Source organism: Pantherophis guttatus, chromosome 7 (assembly GCF_059756535.1).
Source record: "Pantherophis guttatus breed Tessera chromosome 7, ASM5975653v1, whole genome shotgun sequence".
NCBI lineage: Eukaryota > Metazoa > Chordata > Lepidosauria > Squamata > Colubridae > Pantherophis > Pantherophis guttatus.
In genome coordinates this window covers 48712319-48730241 of record NC_142069.1, presented here as the reverse complement: position 1 = coordinate 48730241, position 17923 = coordinate 48712319, and the positions used below count along the sequence as shown (strand labels likewise).

The window sequence follows — 17923 nt, the reverse complement described above, 5'->3', positions numbered from 1 at the left end:
AACACCGCCCCCTTCCAAATTGAAATACCACAACCAACTATCCAAATTCTTCATGAACATGTCACTTGAGGCAGTCTTGGACCTCGGATATATCTTTCCCCTGAGCATTCTTCAAGCAGTTGTAGTTATGGTCATAATTTATAACATCAAAAGTAATTCAATATACAGACAGGAAAATGTTTACTACGCTCACTTAAAAACAGTTTCTCTCGTTCAACCAGCAAGAATGTGATTATAGCCTGTTGTAGCAGTTCTCCATTTTTATCTGTTAAATAGACTATGTAACGTTGTGAGCTGTTCAGTATTAGGAAATTTTTCTTGACTCACAATAATGTCACTGTGTATTTCCACTTTGAAAGGCTCTTTTATCTACATTTCTGAGCCCCCTTTCCAATGGGTAAGCATGCTTGACTAGGAAGGGATAACTTGGTCTTCACATAGCTAGGTCCTAATGAGGTGTGCACAGCATTTGGCTTTAGATGTTCAATCTCTTTCTCTTTAACTTCAAAGCAATTCCTTTTAACATTTGACGGGAGGTATGTAGTGAGGGTTTTAGTGCATAAAATGTGCCTCCCACCTCTTTCATACATGCAGCACAGCAATCTTGAAATCCAATTCTATGTATATTTACCATCAAGTAAATAGTTGGAGTTCAATAGATATTTTTCCTAGTCCTATGTCCCAAAGGTGCTTTTTCAAGAGGCAACTGGATTTTCTTGTTTGAAGAGGTTTCGCTTCTTATCCAAGAAGCTTCTTCAGCCCTGATTGGATGGTGGGGAATGGAAAGATTTATATCCCTTGCAGACAGCTGGTCATTTGCATTTGTTTAGAGAGTCTTTGAGGCCACTTGGAGGTTTATCTGTATCCTCAGGGTCACCTGAGTAGTGGCTGCATCTCAAACTGAAGTGCAAATGATTCCTGTAGTCTGCAATTTTTCTGGAAATCTGTTCATACTCTCACACCATTTGAAGGGTGTTCATCCCAAAGTGCATAGCTAAACGTCAATGGAGATTAGCTATGCACTTTGGGATGAACACCCTTCAAATGGTGCAGGAGTATGAACAGATTAATGAATTTGCAGAAAAATTGCAGACTACAGGAAGTACAAAGTACATTTGCACTTCAGTTTGAGATGCAGGCACTACTCAGGTGACCCTGAGGACACAGATAAACTTCCAAGTGGCCTCAATGACTCTCTAAAAGAATGCAATTGACCAGCTGTCTGCAAGGAATATAAATCCTTCCATTCCCCACTAACCATACAGAGCTGAAGAAGCTTCTTGGATGAGAAGCAAAATCTCTTCAAATAAAAACAAGAAAGTCTAGTTGCCTCTTGAAAAAGCACCTTTGGGACAACAATGACCGGGATGACGGAGAATCTCCATAGACACTCCTAGTCATATATACATACAGTAGGAACAGTAACCACCGCTGTATCCTTTCCCCCCCATCTAGTCTGACTCTTGATCACGAGAAATATCTTTCCAAAGACCCCATTTTGTTGTATAATCCTGCAGCAGCCATATTGAGAGCAGATGTGGTAAGAACAAATTAGAAACATCTACTTTCTAAAGATAGCTGCATGCAGCTAAGAATTAAAGGGAATCCCACACAGAGATGTTAATCCAGGGTCAAGCTTTATTTTGGGATGGAAGTAAGCTTGGTTGCCCTAGTATTTGTGTTGTAGATTAGATAGGCAGAATGCAGTTGTGTTTATTCTTCTTGACCTCAGGGCAACTTTCAGACATATTGTCCTCCTGAATCATTTATATGAATTGGTTTTACAAATTATACAGTTTCAAATAATTGTACAATTCAAAAAAGGCTGTTTAGGCCATTGAGTCCAAAACTTGTGACTTTAAGTCAATATGCTATCACCACCCTTTTGATGCATGAACCTCTTTCCAAATGAAACAATGTGAAAACTTTGATAACTTGCATATTTTTGGATGCCTATCATTGGCTGACAAAATTAGACTACACTTTACATTTACAGATTGCATTTGAGATTGCACAGATTGCAATTTGAATCTGTATCAGGTGCAAAGGTTTTTTATTGTTGTTGCAAACAGCAATGTGAAAATGTGGGTGTCTATGGACAGGGCTTAAATTCCCTGTTTTCCCCTTTATATGAATAATACATAAAAGAATCATAAAAACAACAATGTGTCTATACACACACATGCATACCACCACTACCAGTTGCCAGTTCTTTCTGCTTCACCTGCATGTGGGGAAGTTGTGGGATTTCTTGTGAGCCAAAGTTATTTCAAGAATTCTTAAACAACTCATATTGTTAGCCTTGAGATTCCCTGTACACCAGTTAAATGCATATTAGTGCTACAACATGACCCCCAGAACTAGTATGTGAACAACTTTCTGCTCAGATTGTTGTCTCCTAAGGTTTTTTTAGATTCTGCACACAAGATAAATAGACAGAAAGACTTGTTGCATGTATTTGAAAATAGGTAATAGAAAATTCAATAGGTTTGGGTGCTAGTGACCATTCATAGGGCTAGGAATTCTGGGTTGCAAAAATCTGGAAGACCACTAATTGGTATAAACGAGATACAGACATATCTAACTTCCTGCCCCTGTTTAGCCATGATCTGTTTTTTTTGTAGGCCAGATCCAATAACAGTAATCCCATGGCTAAGCATAAGATGTCACTTCCATTGATGATGTCTGGAGGCAGTTGAAAAGATCAGAACAGCTGAAGCAGAAACATACAACAGAACAGCTAGCAATGTCATCAAAAAAAGAGGAAGTAATGAGTAATTTAGTTTAGTAGTTAGATTATACCACAGCATGTCAATAATTCCCGATTTAATACTTTGGACAATAGTTGTGAAATATTTTGAAAAGTCTAGGAAATAAGTTGAAATAATAAACAGTAACTTACAATATTCATACCAACCACGGTTTCTGTATATTCATTCATCCTCTGTAATTGTGCAGCCTGGGAGCATGAAGGTGACTGGAAATGAGATTGTGGAAAATGCTATATCTTTGTAATAGTTGAGTGCCTTTTTGTAATTTAAATATTAATTGAAAAAATAAGGCCAGAGGTTAGCTGACACTTGGCTTCCCTCTCTTTTGCCTGTCCATGGCTTTGATCATGCTACATCTTTCTTTGTGCCTCATTCTCCAGAGACCATCTCAGGGTCATGGCCTGTTTCCTAGTCAAGAGGTATAAACCTACTGGCTTAAATATTTGAGGCCCACAGTTTAGCAGGGGGGCCTTTTTGCTTCATGCTTTCCCCATTTCCCACATAACCCAGAGCAGACTAAACAAAACCAGTGTGAAATCTCATGACTTGATGCTGCTATGGTTATATTTTTAAAGCTGTCATCCATTCATTTGTACTTGTGTTTATTCCCTGGATTTACAGCTTTTTTCAAGCCTTTTATGGGGGGGTGAATGTTTGAAACCTTTTGAAAAAGGATTGCAGAAAGTAGTGGCCTATGATTAAAGCCTACTGTTGTTTTTTTCTCGCCATGCTGCTCTTGTGCACTAGTGTCACACATGGTAGCATTTAGCATCCCCTTCACAGCTGAAGTGTTTCAAACACTAATGAATGGAAGTTTGGTCACATAATGCAGACAAGCTGTACCTCAGGCTTTGCTGAGCGGTGTACTGCAGTGGCCTGGGAAAGGAAGAGAGTTATAAATTGTGTCAGCTAGCCACCCAGACAAAATGAAGCCATGTGGAAAATCAAATCTATTAAAGTATGAAGACTGTTATAAGCTGGTCATTCTTAAAAGGTCTCAGTTTGCTATATGGGTAAATGTTTACCTATTCACCCTAGATCTTTTTCACATGCTGTCTTACAAGATGATGTGCAGAATTTGATAAAAATCAACTTCTCCTTAACAGCCCTTTTATCAGCAGTGTTTATTGTCTCCAGTTTACCACCCATATCCTGAAAGGTATTGCACATTAATTGAATAAGGAGTGTAAAAAGAATGGCACAGTGGAGCAAGGTCAGAAGATGGCCCTACGTATTTTAAGACCAAAGGGGGAGGGGGGAGACTGGGACTAAGAATGGAAGACATAGCAAAACAGACCTCCAGCAGTTTCTGGTTTTGTACGTTAACCTAGATTTTAGACATTGCCTCCCAAAACAGAGTTATGCTTACATGTGTTTTAAGCTTCAGGCAGAATGTTAGCGTGGTGTTTGGTTAAAAATTCAGTAATAGCTGAACTGGAAGACTATTGTGCTGTCACGTGTGGTGTGATAGGTTGGGATATGAGAGGCCAAAGTTCAAATCCACACTTAGCTCTGAAACTTGTTGGGTGGCCTTGGGCAGCTTTTCATTTCCCAGCATAACCTGCTTCCCAGGACTCTTAGCTGAGTGGATAAATGAGATAAGCCCAGTAAAGTACTTTGTATGTTGAAAAGTCCTGAAGATGTGATTAATATCAAGAGAACAATGCATATGATATACACATGCCTTTTCTTTAACCTGAAAACTGAAGTTTTTAACACATTTTTGCCACCTACATTTCTCTGTGGACTTTTTACATATTGGGAATCATAAATATCTTTCAAAGAAGCAATATGGGAATGGCATGACTTAAAGTTTACAATTGAAACAGAACCTCCAGTTGCAGAAATTAATTGTAAAAGATGTCTCTAAGTTGTGGTACTTATGGAAAACAGCTTAAAAACAGCATAAACTAGTTCCTAATGAGTTAAGATGTTAATGACTTTGCATCCCCTTTGATTTGTGTAACATGAGCAAAGGAATTCAATCATTGTTTCCTTTCCCCCTTCCTCAAGAGGGAATCCATTGTGAGCAGTTCCAGTTTAGCTCACATCTTAAAATGTAGCCATAGTTCATATTCCTTGTTCATCCACAATGCAATTTGTCAATCTTAATACAGTATGTTACATGAATTCAGTCATTGTGACTTCTTCAACAAGCTAAGACAAACCATGGCTTCCATGTTTGTGTTACACTTTGTAGTAACAGTTACACTTTGAAACTTGACTACCACATTCTGAGTAAATCTGAATAATTCTGAGAAAGTTATTGATAATGAATTCCTGGTTTATATTTCATATTGCAAAGCAAGGAAAGAAGCAGATATGGACATAGGTTCTGAGAGTATCTCACTCTTATTAAGCTAAAATTTCAACTGTGGTGGCGCAGTGGTTAGAGTTCGGTACTGCAGGCTACTTCTGCTGACTGCCGGCTGACTGCCATTTGGCAGTTCAAATCTCACCAGGCTCAAGGTTGACTTAGTCTTCCATCCTTCCAAGGTGGGTAAAATGAGGAGCCAAATTGTTGGGGGCAATATGCTGACTCTGTAAACCACTTAGTGAAGGCTGTAAAGCACTATAAAGCGGTATATAAGTCTAAGTGCTATTGCTAAAATACAGTTATTTGAACTGACTCAGTTACTAACTTCAACTTAAAAGTATTTTTAATAGTTGTATAATTAATTTACTACTTTGATTGCTCATTCCAGGATCAGCCTGAAGAGACATCCTCACAAGAATCAGCAGAAGATGATTAGAAAACCACACCTTTCTATTTCTACCTCATCAGCAGTTCGATCTTTTGAAGGGAGAAGACACTGCCATGACCACTTGCTTCTGTTTCCACAATCTTCTACTTGGCCTGGGTGGGGAGGAGGGAAGGAATCCACACAACCTTAAAAAGGACTTATTAATAATTGTTACTGCAATCCCTTCATTGTCCCAGGTTTCGTGAAACTGCTGTAACACGGGGGGCACAGATTAACAACGCAACATATACTTACTGTTTTCTCTTATTTTTCTTTAACCTACTAATAGTTTGAGCTGCTAAGTAAGGGTGAATGGGTCAGTAAATCTCAGAAGCAGGTTTCAAGTTGTTCACTGCACTGCCTATATACAGTATGACTATTTTAAAATATTAATTACCATGGGCATTTAAATTGGAAGGACTGGTGTTTGACACTAGTTCTTACAACATCTCTGACAACCCACTCCCTAGCTTAGTGAATTCCCTTTTTAGAACACCAAAGATAAGGATTTAGATGCTAGGATTGTGTATGCTTCAGAATGATTCAGGAGGGTTTCACACCTCATGCAAACACAGCACCTCTCTGCTGTTCATTAAAGCAGCCTGAAAGCAAAATGCAAATGCCTTTAATGACTACCCAATTAGTGTTGTGCTTGTCTCACACTAATTTCAGTGAGTCAGGTCTTTAAAGCAGCTGTATAATTTCTTAGGCTTGAGTAGAAATTTGCAAAAAGAAATAGGTAACTTTAGTGAACAGCAGAGAGTTTATATTTGGAAGGTCTGAAGTGCTTCTTTGAAATAATTTTTGAAGTATGCACAGCCCTATTAGATACTATTTTGTTAGCCTTGGACTAGATTTGTGCTTATTTGTTTCTCATGTTACTGTTCTTTTGAGACACATCAAAGATTAATTTCTTTCAATTAATTCAGCTGATAATCAGGAAGCAAAAGTCAAAAGAAAAAAGGTACTTTGCAACAAAAGGGAAAAAAATGACAAAGATACTCTGTATAATAGCAATACACATATCTGCTGAAGTAATACCAAATGGAACTCGACAGCACCCTCTCTGGAAACATGTTCCTACACCCTGAGGTGGAATCTGCTTTCTAGAGATTGTCATGTTGTTTAGAAATGATTTACATCAGACTTTCTTTCAAGACTGAAATTTAGCAACTAAAATCTGGATTTTAATGAATTTTAAACAATACCTCAGAATGATTTTAAATCATACCATACTGGAACCAAGGGAAATAATTTAGATATTTAGTTTGATTTATTACTGTGCTGCCAGCCCATTCCACTCTTTCAAGGAATGGCCTTATCATCTTCACTAATACATCTCTATTCAAGAGCCAATACTATGTACCTCAAGTGGGCTTATTACTTTTAAGCAATATACATTGACATAGGATATTTATCTGGGCAGGTTGGCTCAGTTATATGTCCCCATTTTTTTTGTTTTTTTACTAAAAAGCAGCACTTTTAACAACAACTGCAATATTACCCCACTTTTCAGTACTACCTCTGTTACTGTATTTACATTGAACTCAACAATCATATAAACGCTGCTATGATCATACAATGCAAGAACTTGTTATTGAATAAGTAATCATAAATTCTGCATTCCCCCAATCCTTTTTTTACTTTGTCACTTCATTGCAATTAAGAACACAATACTGTTAATGTTTTTCAGCATTACAATATTTTTTCTTTTTAAAGTACGCTATGCCTTTCTCTGCTAAATTTCTATATAATGTACCATTAACTTGAATATATTTTTGTACCAAATTGCTCATAAGGTTTGTAATGATAATTTTCTTCATTGACACTACATGACATAAAAATAATTAACTGCAGTGTTTAAATATTATTGTCCAGGTTTGTACCTCAATTGATTTTTTTAAAAAAAGAAATGGACTAGTCGATTGACAAGACCTACCTCCAGACTATTAATGGATGAACTTGCTGTTTCTGTCAACATTTGTTTTTGGGAAGACATTTAGGACTGCAAAAACATAAAACATTAAGCAAAAGCAAGAAAGAAAACCCCCCCAATTAGGACTATTTTTGTAAAAGAGCTTTGTGGGAAATGAACACGTATTAATTTGTTTCATATTAAAACCACCCCTCAAAGAAACTTGAATCTTTGTAGGTTGGACGCAACAAGCTCAGCTTTTTGCATAATGCAATCACAAATAAGTGTGCGTAAGTTTGTGTGTGTGTGTGTGTGTGTAAAAACTAGTAGATTATATGAGAATACTCAAGTATTTTCATTTTTTTCACAAATGTGATTTTTTTAAAAATATGTGTCAACCAGATTTATTTTAAATGCTTCTTATGTAGAGATTAATACTTTCTGAATTATTTGATTTCTTTCTTTTTATTTCCTCTGTCTGTCTGTCTGTCTGTCTATCTCACCCTCAGTGGATATATCTCTTGGTAAACATTGTTTTATTATTTGGGCCAGGGGTAGATTCTCAGGAAAACATTCTTCGGTATGACTTTAGTGTTAGTCAAATGAAACTAAGGAGAGCTACGTACTGGCTGCTTCACAAGATTGACTGTTAAGAACAAACACCAGCTCCAGTAACACGAGTGCCTTGCGTTAGGGATCAATGAAAAAGAGCATATAAGAAAAATGTATTTTAGGTATCCTAATGTTACCTAATTTGTAAATAATTATACAATAACTGCATATGGGACTTAGTCAAGCTGTGGCCTGAAAGACAAACTACAATGGAAGTGCACAGATTTTTTCTTCTGGGTCCAGCCAACTGACCCCCCCTCCCTCCCAAACAAATCCTTTAGAATAGAGACATAAGGGATATTATTGGGAAGAAAATGCTTAGTGACTGATGAGGAACACTTGGTCAAGACTCCAAAAATACCTTGCTTCTTTAGACTATGGATTTTAATAGCATAGGCCAGTGTTTCTCAACCTTGGTTACTATGATGTGCGGATTTCAACTCCCAGAATTCCCCAGCTGGCTTTGCTGGCTGGGGAACTCTGGGTGTTGAAATCTGAACATTGTAAAGTCACCAAGGTTGAGAAACACTGGCATCGGCCACACTCCCTAATTCCATGGCTCTAGTATGTACAAAAGCTCCATCCAGGAAAAGGGATGTATTTTTAAGGAACGATGTGGATCTAATAGGAAATCCCTATTGTGCACATAGGAATATACCATGAATTACTGAAGGAAATCAAGTAAATTTATCTACATGGAACTCTGTGTGAGCATCAGTATCCTTATAATGGAGTTTCTGAATCAGTTTAACAATGTGAGATGAACTAAATGTTATTGACAAATGGGGCAGGCATCAAATTCCTAAGGGCTTACAGCTTTGATGAAATCTTACATTTTCTGTATATTGTAGAACAATCAAAACACATTACTACCTCTCAGGGTCTTCTATACCTCATTTTTCAGACTGAAAATAACCTTGTGGCCATTGAAACAGAAGGAACATCATAAAATTTTTATATATATAGTTTATTTTTATGGGAGATAAATTTTATAGGACTGTTCTTTGCTGTCATTGGTCACTCCTAAATAAGAGTGGACATTATTTTTTCTGCCATTTCTGCTCAATCGATATACTTGCAAAAACCTACAGTTTTTTTTTTCTATTTTCCTCAACTGTTTTCTAGCTCATTGCTTTGTTATTCATATAGAGTTGCTGTCATGATTTTGAATTGCTTGCTTGTTATTTTGCTGGATTATCACAGTTTGTTCAGCACAATAAACTCCTAGTTTATGTAATATTCATGTTCAATTGCTAGTATTTTGTCAATACTTCATAATTAAGCAATAAAGTTTGGTCTTAGTGAGTCAAGTTTATTTTTTAAAAAAACTTAAAATGCTATACAAATGTTACTGCATTCAAACTATATATTATATATGATACATGAAAGGGAGAGCCAATTAGTGGTTAAGGGGCCAAGCTAGAAACCAGGAGAGTGTGAGTTCTAGTCCCAACATGATTTTTAAGTAACCATTGTGAGTAGAAATGTACCATCCATTATACTTGCTGCCGTTTCTAAATTATCTGATGTAATGATCAAAGTATAGCAAAAAGTGGAAACCAAGAGTGCCATGATACTACCATGTATGCATACCTGACACAGTTATATTTAGCCTCCATTGTTATGAAAAGGAAATTGCTGTGTCCTCATTGAAAGTACTCAATCAGACTTGGAAGCAACGCAAATTGGCAAATATATAGAAAAATAACTAGCAATTACATGAATTTATGGGTTCTTCTATCTTAATTCTAGAAGAAATGTTAAGTGATACATATTATCCAAGAGAAATTGGATAACTTCCTGGCAAAACGTTAAACTCCAGAGCCATAAACTTGTATTTAAGTTTTAGGGTTTTTTTTGTTTTAAATTGGCTAATGAAAATTAGTGAGTTAAATGTTATGCATTTTATCCTATTCTTATCAATACAGAGAAAATAATTTGTTACTCTAATCTCGCCATCTATTTATATAAAGGTAAAGGATATTAATTATGAAATCTCAAATGAGTAGATGGTAATTTTTTCAGTCTGGCTTTCAAAAGTGGCAGTGTATTAAACAATAGATAACATGAATACAACCAAAATGATATGATATGATTAGGATATTGCAGAGCACCCATAGATAATTAATTTCTAATCTTTATGAGTAAATTACACTCATTGCCTCAGCCTAACTTATCTCACAAGACTGAAGTAATGATAAAAGTGGGGCAGCAGGATGTATAGTTTTCTGAACTGTTTCAAGAAAGAACAAGATAAAAATAACAAAATAGTTAACGCAGAGATAGTTTTGATATCAGCAATTCAAAGACCTTCAATAGTAAAGTCAACTGGAAAAGGACTATAAATCACATTCCAATAATGTAATTATGTTCTTCAATTGAAATGTAATTTTTATAAAGAATTACACTCCCAAATCATGAGTTTATTTTTATTTCAATTGAATGATATAAACATTCAGATAGTGGCTAAAGAAAACTATAGATATGCAGAATTGAAAATATTTCATATGCATATACAATTATCTGTAGAATAATCAGAAAATCAGATTTTAAATAGCATAAAGCAAGATAATGTACAAATGATACCCACATAAAGCATTGATTGTATTCAGAGCAGAAAGTAACATTCACAAGGAAAAGACTGTTAAAGTGTTTTACCTTATTGGTAGTAACTGGCTGACTTCCTCTGGACTTCCAAGGGGAGGAACATCCCAGAAAAATACGTTGGCATACCATTTTTATATTGTGCTAAAGAAAACTGAATGGGTATATTAATGAAATCAGCAGAACTAATTTACCTGAATGGAAATTTTATTTAAAGAACCCTAATTTGGATAAAGGCAGAAAAACTTGAAATTGCTTATTCTGTGAAATGCAATTTTATCCATTCTGATACCCAAGAAATAGTAATTAAAATGCAAGCACCATAAAAAACACCATAGAATAATTGCAATTATAATTAAAAGTGCATTCATTTTGTTAAAAAATAAGATAAAGATGCTCAGTTATTAATAGCACTTCCAAGAAAACCTGGGAAATTTCACTAACAAGGAAAAGTAAGCCAAAGTCAAAAAAGCATGTCCATGGCTTCAGAATGCACAAAAATAAAAATACCCAATCCATAACAGCATGGATATACTAGATACACTGGTATCAACAGTTTACTATATGTTACCTAGTATTTAAGAAACAAAACATAACGGCCATTTAAAGTTTCAAGCTGCTACACTCCACAACCTAGACTGATGGTTGGTCATTTGAGTTTTTACTAAATTGAATAAAACTAAGTGGATGCAAAGGTGTCACCATCAGCACTGTAAGATAAAATTTATTCCCTCCCCCATGCTTGAGCATATTCAGAGAATCTACCAAGCTGGCATTCTAATTGCCAATTCAGTCACAGAACTGTCATAGTCAGTCATGATCTAGGGCAGAGGTGTCAAACTCAAGGCCCACAGGCCGGATCCGGCCAATGGGCTGCTTAGATCTGGCCCATGGGCCCACCCTGGAAACAGCAAAGACCATCCCGCAGTGCCTCTGCCAGGAAAAATGGAGCCAGGGTGGGCCATGCACAGCCTCCTGAGCTCCGTTTTCACTGGCAGAGGGCTGCAGGAGGCTGTTGCAGCCAAAAACAGAGCCTCGAGTGACATCGAGCTGGCCAAGCCCACCCAGGACATCTGCCCAGCCCCCCCGAGGTCAAACAATTCATGGCACTCTGTCCTCCCTTACTGAGAAATTGATTACAACAATTGGACCAGTTCCAATAGCCATCTTCCACATTAAAGCCAAATATTTTTTAACAAAGATCAAAAGGAGTGGTGACTATAGTGCCCCAACCAGTATTTATTTATTTATGAAAAATTATATTGCTGCCTATTCGCACATGGCAACTCCAGGCAGCTTACAGGAATATAAAAATCTCATATAAAAACAATAAACTAATAAAAGAGAGAATCATATAATAAATTAATAAAATAATATAATAAAATAACCCACCGCCCTGGCAACAACACATCATGTGAGCTATTTAATGGGCTCCATACTGCTCTGCGTTCTCCAGGTCTGCTGGCACAACCAAGTCTTCAGCGCCTTCCGAAAGAGTGTTAGAGTGGGGGCCATTCTAATCTCTGGGGGAATGATGTTCCAGAGAGAGGGAGCCACCACAGAGAAGGCCCTTCTTCTGGGTCCCAGCAGGTATATTCAGTGGTGGGATTCAATTTTTTTAAAAACAGGTTCTGTGGGCGTGGCTTAGTTGGGGTGTGTGGCTTGGCAATCATGTGACTGTGTAGGCGTGGCTAGCTGGTCACATGACTGTAGGCGTGGTTATGTGCATAGGGACTACTCAGAGGGCTGAAAAAAGTCATTTCTGACTGGGCCTCGCACTTTTGACCGGTCTTCGCACTTATGACTGGTCATCATTTATGCCCATTGTAGCATTCTTAACAACCATGTCACTCATTTCACAACTGCTTCTCTTCACCATGGTGACAAGATAGAGCAAAAACGTAAAATGTGAGGACAGTCATAAGTTCGAGGACTGGTCAAAAGTGCGAGGACCAGTCAGAAATAACTTTTTCAGCCCTCTGAGTAGTCCATATGCATAAAAGGATACAGCAATAGAGAGGGATGAAGGAAGGGAAGGGAAATTAGAGTAGGAGGGAGGGTAAGAGAGGGAGGAAGAGAGGAGGAGAAGGAGAAAGGAAGAGGAAGTAGGGAGGAGAAGAAGAGGGGGAGGAAGAGAAAGTAAGAAGGAAAGAAAAGAGAGAGGTGGTAGGTTTGAGGAGAAAGATTGCTGTACAATAAAAAAGATGAAAGGGAAGAAAGCCAACCCCAAACAAATATAAAGATATTAAGATAAAGAATGAATTGTTAAACTTTAAAGAATAAAAGAGAACAAATATGAATAAATAACAATAATTAGAAACACACATACAAACATACAATCTATTTATCTTTGAACAGAGTATTTGGCCGGTTCACAAATTTAAACAGTGTTTAGTCATTTCAATTAAATTTACAATTTCTATATTTCCTTTTTGCCATATTTAGTCCTCATCTATTTTTGGAAAAAATCAATATTACCCTTCTTACTCATCTCTAATCTTAATCAAATTCAATTTTTCCCTTCTATTCTATATTATATCCCTTCCCATTGTCATCTATTTTTATATCCATCCTCACATTGGTTAATTATGTAATATTAATTGTTTAATATAAATTCAACATTTTAATATAAATCAATTAGTTATATAACTACCTTTTTTGTATATTAATCAATATGAACATGAATATTCCAATTATTTCCATGCAATCCAATTTCTTACAAATCAATTAATTATATTTACCAACATTAATAAACCAAATAATTTCCCCCATATATTCCTCCAAACCACAACTTAACCATTTCTGCTTTCAGAAATATACAATTAATAGTATCTCAATTATTACAATTCCCTAGTTAAATAGAGCTTTTTTTCTTTTGTGTTTCAAAATCCTGAACTCTCCTCTTTTTCCCTAAATTTCCCATTGTTTGCACCTACCTTTTTTGGTGAGGAAAAAGAAAAGAATTCTGCCTGTCTAATTTTCCAACCTTGCAGCAACAGCAAAGCAGTTTCAGTTTCGTGTTTCAGCAGAGCTAAGGGGGAAAAAAATCTGCTCCAGATTCCTCTTTGCAAGGAAGCAGCAGAGCCCTGAGCAAAACAGCTGAGACAAATCAGCTGAGAGCCGGGAGGCCAATAGAATCAAGGGGCTAATTAGCCTATGCTGAAGCTCCGTGGGCCAATAAAATTACAAAAAAACACCGAACCATTTGTTAAATTGCTGGCTCGCCCGCCCCTCACCCACCACTATTTATTGGCAATAAATAGTGGTGCGGAGGGGTGGGGCAAACCAGCAATTTAACAAACTGTTCGGCTGCACCACTGGCTATAGAGTGGCCCTTTGAAGCCCCGTGGCAAGAATTTGAAGTTTTTTTTCCTCTAGCCATCAGCTGGGACTCCGGAGGCAGCAATAGATTGGGAGTGGGCGGGGTAAGCGAACGGCCGGCGATCCAACAGAGCAGAGAGTGAGGGTGAGTGAAGGCGTGGAAGCTGCTTTCTCCATCCTGCTCTCTTGCGTCCGGAGCCGGTGGGGAACCACGTGGCAGCCCACGTGGATCCCAGGCAGCGGAACTCAGGTAAGGGAAGGGGTGGGCAATTGTGGCTCTTTTACAATCTGTGGCCTTCAACTCCCAGAATTCCTGAGACAGCCAAGCTGTCTCAGGAATTCTGGAAGTTGAAGTTCACAGGTTGTAAAAGAGCCACAATTGCCTACCCCTGGCTATGGTAGGCTGGTGCCGCGCAGGGGGAGGTGAGGCAGGGCGGGGCGAGGGGCGGGCGAGCCAGCAATTTAACAAACAGTTCGGTGTGCTGCGGGGCCAATAAATTACAAAAAACACTGAACCGTTTGTTAAATTGCTGGCTCGCTCGCCCCATTTATTGGGAAAAAATAGTAGTGTGGAGGGGCGGGGCAAGGGGCGGGGTGAGCCAGCAATTTAACAAAGGGTTTGGCCGAACCCCCTGGAACCCCCAGAATCCCACCACTGGGTATATTTCCCTAGGGCAGGGGTCCTAAACCTTTTGAACAGGGGGCCACTTCAGGGTCCCTCAGACTGTTGGGGGGCCAGACAGGCTAGGTGGGTGTGGCTCGGCCACCCATGTGACTGGGTGGGTGTGGCTTGGTGGCCATGTGATTGGGTGGGCGTGGCTAGCTGGTCATGTGATTGGGTGGGCGTGGCTAGCTGGTCATGTGACTGGGTGGGCGGGGCTATGTGCATAGGGACTACTCAGAGGGCTGAAAAAAGTCATTTCTGACTGGTCCTCACACTTTTGACCGGTCCTCACACTTATGATCATCCTCACATTTATGCCCGTTGCAGCATTCTTAACAACCATGTTACTCATTTTACAACTACTTCTCTTCACCACGGTGACAAGATAGGGCGCAAAACGTAAAATGTGAGGACAGTCGTAAATGCAAGGTCTGGTCAAAAGTGCGAAGACCGGTCAAAAATAACTTTTTCAGCCCTCTGAGTAGTCCATATGCACATAGGGACTACCCAGAGGGCTGAAAAAAGTGATTTCTGACAGGTTCTCGCACTTTTGAACGGTCATCATTTATGCCAATTTCAGCACTTAATTAAATTAATTAAATAAAAATAACCTACTGGAGCGGTCTGAGGCAGTCTGAGGCAGATGTTCGGGTCGGCTGCAGGGCAAGATGATACAACCGGGGTAGGTAGGCTGCTGCTGCCCAGGTGGGAGGCAGGCACAGGCCTACAGGGCTGGCTGTACGGTGAAGCGATCAGATGGGGTAGATCAGGGGTCTGCAACTTTAAACACTTAACCTTAAACACATGTAAACACTTAAACACAACCTTAAACCTGGGTGGGCATTGCCCATATCACTTACTTCCACCCAGGTTTTGTGGCTCCCAGTATTTTCTTTTAAACAGGCATCTCTGTGTGTCTCTTTCATCTCTCTCATCTCTTTCTTTCTCCCCCCTCTTTTTCTCCCCTTCATCTCTCTTTCTCCCCCCTTTCTCTCCTTCTTCTCTCTTTCTCTCCATCTCTCTTTCTCCCCCCATCTTTCTCTCCTTCATCTCTCTTTCTCTCCATCTCTTTCTCCCCCCCCTTTCTCTCCTTCATCTCTCTTTCTCTCCATCTCTCTTTCTCCTCTCCCGTCCAGATGGTGGCGGTGGCAGCGCACTTACCACACCATCGGGTCGTGATGGGTGGGCATGGCCAACTTTTCTTTTTCTTTTTACTTTTAAAAGCATTTTTTCTACAACCTTAAGAGGTTGCAGAAAAAAAATGCTTTTAAAAGCCTCTGACGATCAGGCAACTCACCTGGGATCGCCAGAGGCTTTTAAAGGCATTTTTTTTCCTACAACCTCTTCGGCCGAAAAGCCAGCCATGCGAGGAGTGGGTGGGAGTGGTGGGGTGGGGGGCAGGGCAGGGGGTGAGGCTGAATCCCACCACTGCATGGGCCGGATACATTGTGTCAGCGGGCCGTACCCACTCAAGTAGACCCACCAGACTGGCAAGAGACAGTCCCTCAGATAACTTGGTCCCAAGCCATAAAGGCTTTAAAGGTGACAACCAGCACCTGGAAGTAAATCGGTAACCAATGCAGCTCCCGCAGGAGAGGTGATACATGAGCACATCGAGGTCTACACAAAACCATGCGGACCACTGCACTTTGTACCAACTGGAGCTTCCTGATGGTCTTCAAGGGCAGCCCCATGTAGAGCATGTTGCAATAGCCAAGACGGGAAGTGATTAGGGCATGAGTGACCAAGAGTAGGGATTGTTGGTCCAGGAAAGGGTATAACAGGTGCACAACCCGCAGTTGTGCAAAGGCCCTCCTGGCTACAACCGCCACCTGCCAGGATTTAGTTTCAACCCATTGCTCCCCATCCAGTCCCTAACAGCCTCCAGGCACTGCGAGAGGGAGGACTTGGCATCACTTAGCTCACCACAGGCTGAGACATACAACTAAGTATAATGGATGGTTAGGGATGCTCCAGGAGGGAAAAACAGGACATGTACCAGTTTTTCTTCAACAAGTGCTATTGCTTTGCATTGCCATCTACAGTTGGTGCTTTATGATAGTCCCACCTTCTCTATTTCCAAATTCCTAAATCCTAGAACAGGTCATACTTAACCAAAGCCTGAACACAAATTATTCTTAGTAACTCTCATAAAAATGACCATATTGTCTCTGATTGCTTTAGGGTGGGCTTTACAGTAGCGTCAATAGGAGAACATGATGATGAATAATGTTTCCAAAGTAAACTTGTGTTGTGGCTTCTAAACATTTTGGTTCCTACTGCATTTACTATTATTGGCTAACGCATTGGCTGGACATACACGCTATAGCGGGGAGAAGATTTCAAGATCTCCATTGAACATTTTTAAAATTCTCACCACAGGCTGAAATCTCTTGACCTTTGTAAAAATATCTGTTTTATATACCTGGATTACAAAACAAATTCAGTTTGGGGATCCAAATACATTGCAGTATGTCTCCCTAACTTTATTAACAGCCAAACATAATGAGTGAATCGGCTTTTAACTAGGCTGTAAAAAAGTGAATAGCTTACTGTCTTTCATCACTGTCACAGCCTCTTATGTTTGCTTGTCATCAGTCTATTGGAATTTTGGAACAGTGACAATGAAGTGGAGCTCTCCTGTCGGTCTATACCAGTGATGGCTAACCTTTTTGCCATCGCGTGCCAGGAGAGGGGGGGCGGGGGAGGGTCGCGCACGCATGTGCCCATGCGCATGCGTGCGCAACCCCCTCCTCCTCCCCCCCGCTCCTGGCACATGATGGCCTGGTAGGCCCGTTTTTCTTTCTTACCTGGTTCCAGATCCTCTCTGTGTATCTGGAAAGGGCAAAAACAGCCTTTCCCACTCCCTTGGAGGCCCTACGGAGGCTGAAAGGGCCCATTTCCCAACTCTCGGTGGGACAGGAAGTGACATTTTTTGCTGTCCTCAGCCTCCAGAACCTCTCTAGGAGTCTCTAGGAGCCTCTCTAGGAGTCTCTAGGAGCCTCTCTAGGAGTCTCTGGAGGCTGGGGACAGGAAAAAACGTCACTTCCTGTCCCACCGGGAGTCGGGAAATGGGCCCTTTCAGCCTCTTTAGGGCCTCCAAGGGAGTGGGAAAGGCTGTTTTCGCCCTTCCCAGATACACAGAGAGGATCTAGAGCCAGGTAAGAAAGAAAAACGGCCCTTCACCACCCCGCCCCCAGGCCCTCCAGAGGCAGGAAACAGCCTGTTTCCCTACTTCTGGTGGGCCCAGAAGGCCCGAAAATCAGCTGGCCGGCACGAGCATGTGCCCCAG

The 17923-nt window shown here is 39.8% G+C and overlaps 1 protein-coding gene across 2 annotated transcripts in view; it reads left to right on the top strand.

Annotated features, from left to right (window-relative positions):
• Positions 1-9347, top strand: part of HMGA2 (high mobility group AT-hook 2) — a 176686-nt gene extending 167339 nt beyond the window's left edge. For both annotated transcript variants that reach the window (XM_034403616.3, XM_087873178.1), the window contains exon 5: positions 5477-9347. In XM_034403616.3, the coding sequence (XP_034259507.1) occupies positions 5477-5524 (48 nt within the window). In that variant the 3' untranslated portion in view covers positions 5525-9347. The remainder of the gene's footprint in view (positions 1-5476) is intronic.
• Positions 9348-17923: the final 8576 nt, after the last annotated feature.